The sequence below is a fragment of the Pyxicephalus adspersus genome, chromosome 10 (assembly GCF_032062135.1).
Source record: "Pyxicephalus adspersus chromosome 10, UCB_Pads_2.0, whole genome shotgun sequence".
NCBI lineage: Eukaryota > Metazoa > Chordata > Amphibia > Anura > Pyxicephalidae > Pyxicephalus > Pyxicephalus adspersus.
Genome location: NC_092867.1, coordinates 57,044,532 through 57,045,690, shown reverse-complemented (window position 1 = coordinate 57,045,690; position 1,159 = coordinate 57,044,532). Strand labels below are relative to the sequence as shown.

The 1,159-nt window shown below is 48.8% G+C and overlaps 1 protein-coding gene across 1 annotated transcript in view; it reads left to right on the top strand.

The window, feature by feature from the left end:
- LOC140338892 (GTP-binding protein Rheb-like) overlaps nt 1-1,159 on the top strand; it is a 27,497-nt gene that overhangs the window by 18,528 nt on the left and 7,810 nt on the right. The window contains exon 2 of the mRNA XM_072423211.1: nt 37-448. Within this exon, the coding sequence (XP_072279312.1) occupies nt 394-448 (55 nt within the window). The 5' untranslated portion in view covers nt 37-393. The remainder of the gene's footprint in view (nt 1-36; nt 449-1,159) is intronic.

The window sequence follows — 1,159 nt, the reverse complement described above, 5'->3', positions numbered from 1 at the left end:
GTTCATTATTATCACGTTATTTGCATTTTCTTTTAGATTTAGAAGTAAAAAAGGAAAAATGACGGCTTACCTTACTTGAAGACTTGTAAAAGCGGCTCCTCTGGGCGCTCCTCGGGGTCTTTCTGTCCTTCCCGTCAGCCATCCTCACGTGACTACTCTGGGCGTCACGTGCCCCCTCCTCAGTCTTCTCCGTTCGCGTTGCTCCTATTGGCTGACAAGGCTCTTCCGCGGACTCTTCTTGTTAATCCCGCCCCCGGGAAAAGCCGCCACGTGACACGCAGACTCCCTCCCTGCTTCCATTTTGCGGTTCCAGCTGGCGGCCATTTTGTGACTTTGTGGCTCCGCGTTCCTTGTGGCAGCTCGTAGTGTTCTTTGTTAGGTGACTCCTGTGCTATGTTCAACATGACCAAGTACCGGAAAGTTGTCGTCCTGGGACACCGAGGGGTCGGTAAGTGGCTTGGAAGAGTCATGCTGTGAGGTAGGTGGCTGCCATGTGTTCAGGTGGCTGCTTTGCTCCATTTGTATTGTCCCCTTGCTGGTGCTCAGCCCAGGCAAGGCACCCTTTATATTCTGGGCCCACACCTGCTGCTTTCCAGGGGCCCTGACACCATGAGGCCCCCCATACACACCTGACCTACTCTCCTAGATACCATTGGAGCAGATGGTTTGGGTCTGGTTCTGATAGATGTGATAGAGATCATATACAGGTTGTACAGATTGCCATGTGTAGGATAATGTTACCCCAGGTAAATTCTTCTGTATTACACAGGGAGCTAAGGGCCCATGTAGACATGAAATACTGTGCTGGGTATTTACTGACCTCCTGGCATCCCCAAGCATAGAACCTGAATGTTTCTCCTGGTACCGAGGGTACCTCTGGCCCACTTCTATCAGTGTATAGGGGCACAAATCCTTAGCCTGGCACCTGGTTGTGTATTCCAGACTCCTTCATATATATCCGGATCACTATTCTAGATCCCTACACATACCCTGATCATTATTCTAGATCACTAAATATACCCGGATCACTATTCTAATCTCCCGTATATACCCAGATCACTATTCTCGATCCCTAAATATACCGGGGTATCTATTCTAGATCCCTAAATATACCCAGATCACTATTCTAAACCCCCTTATATACCTGGATCACTTTTCT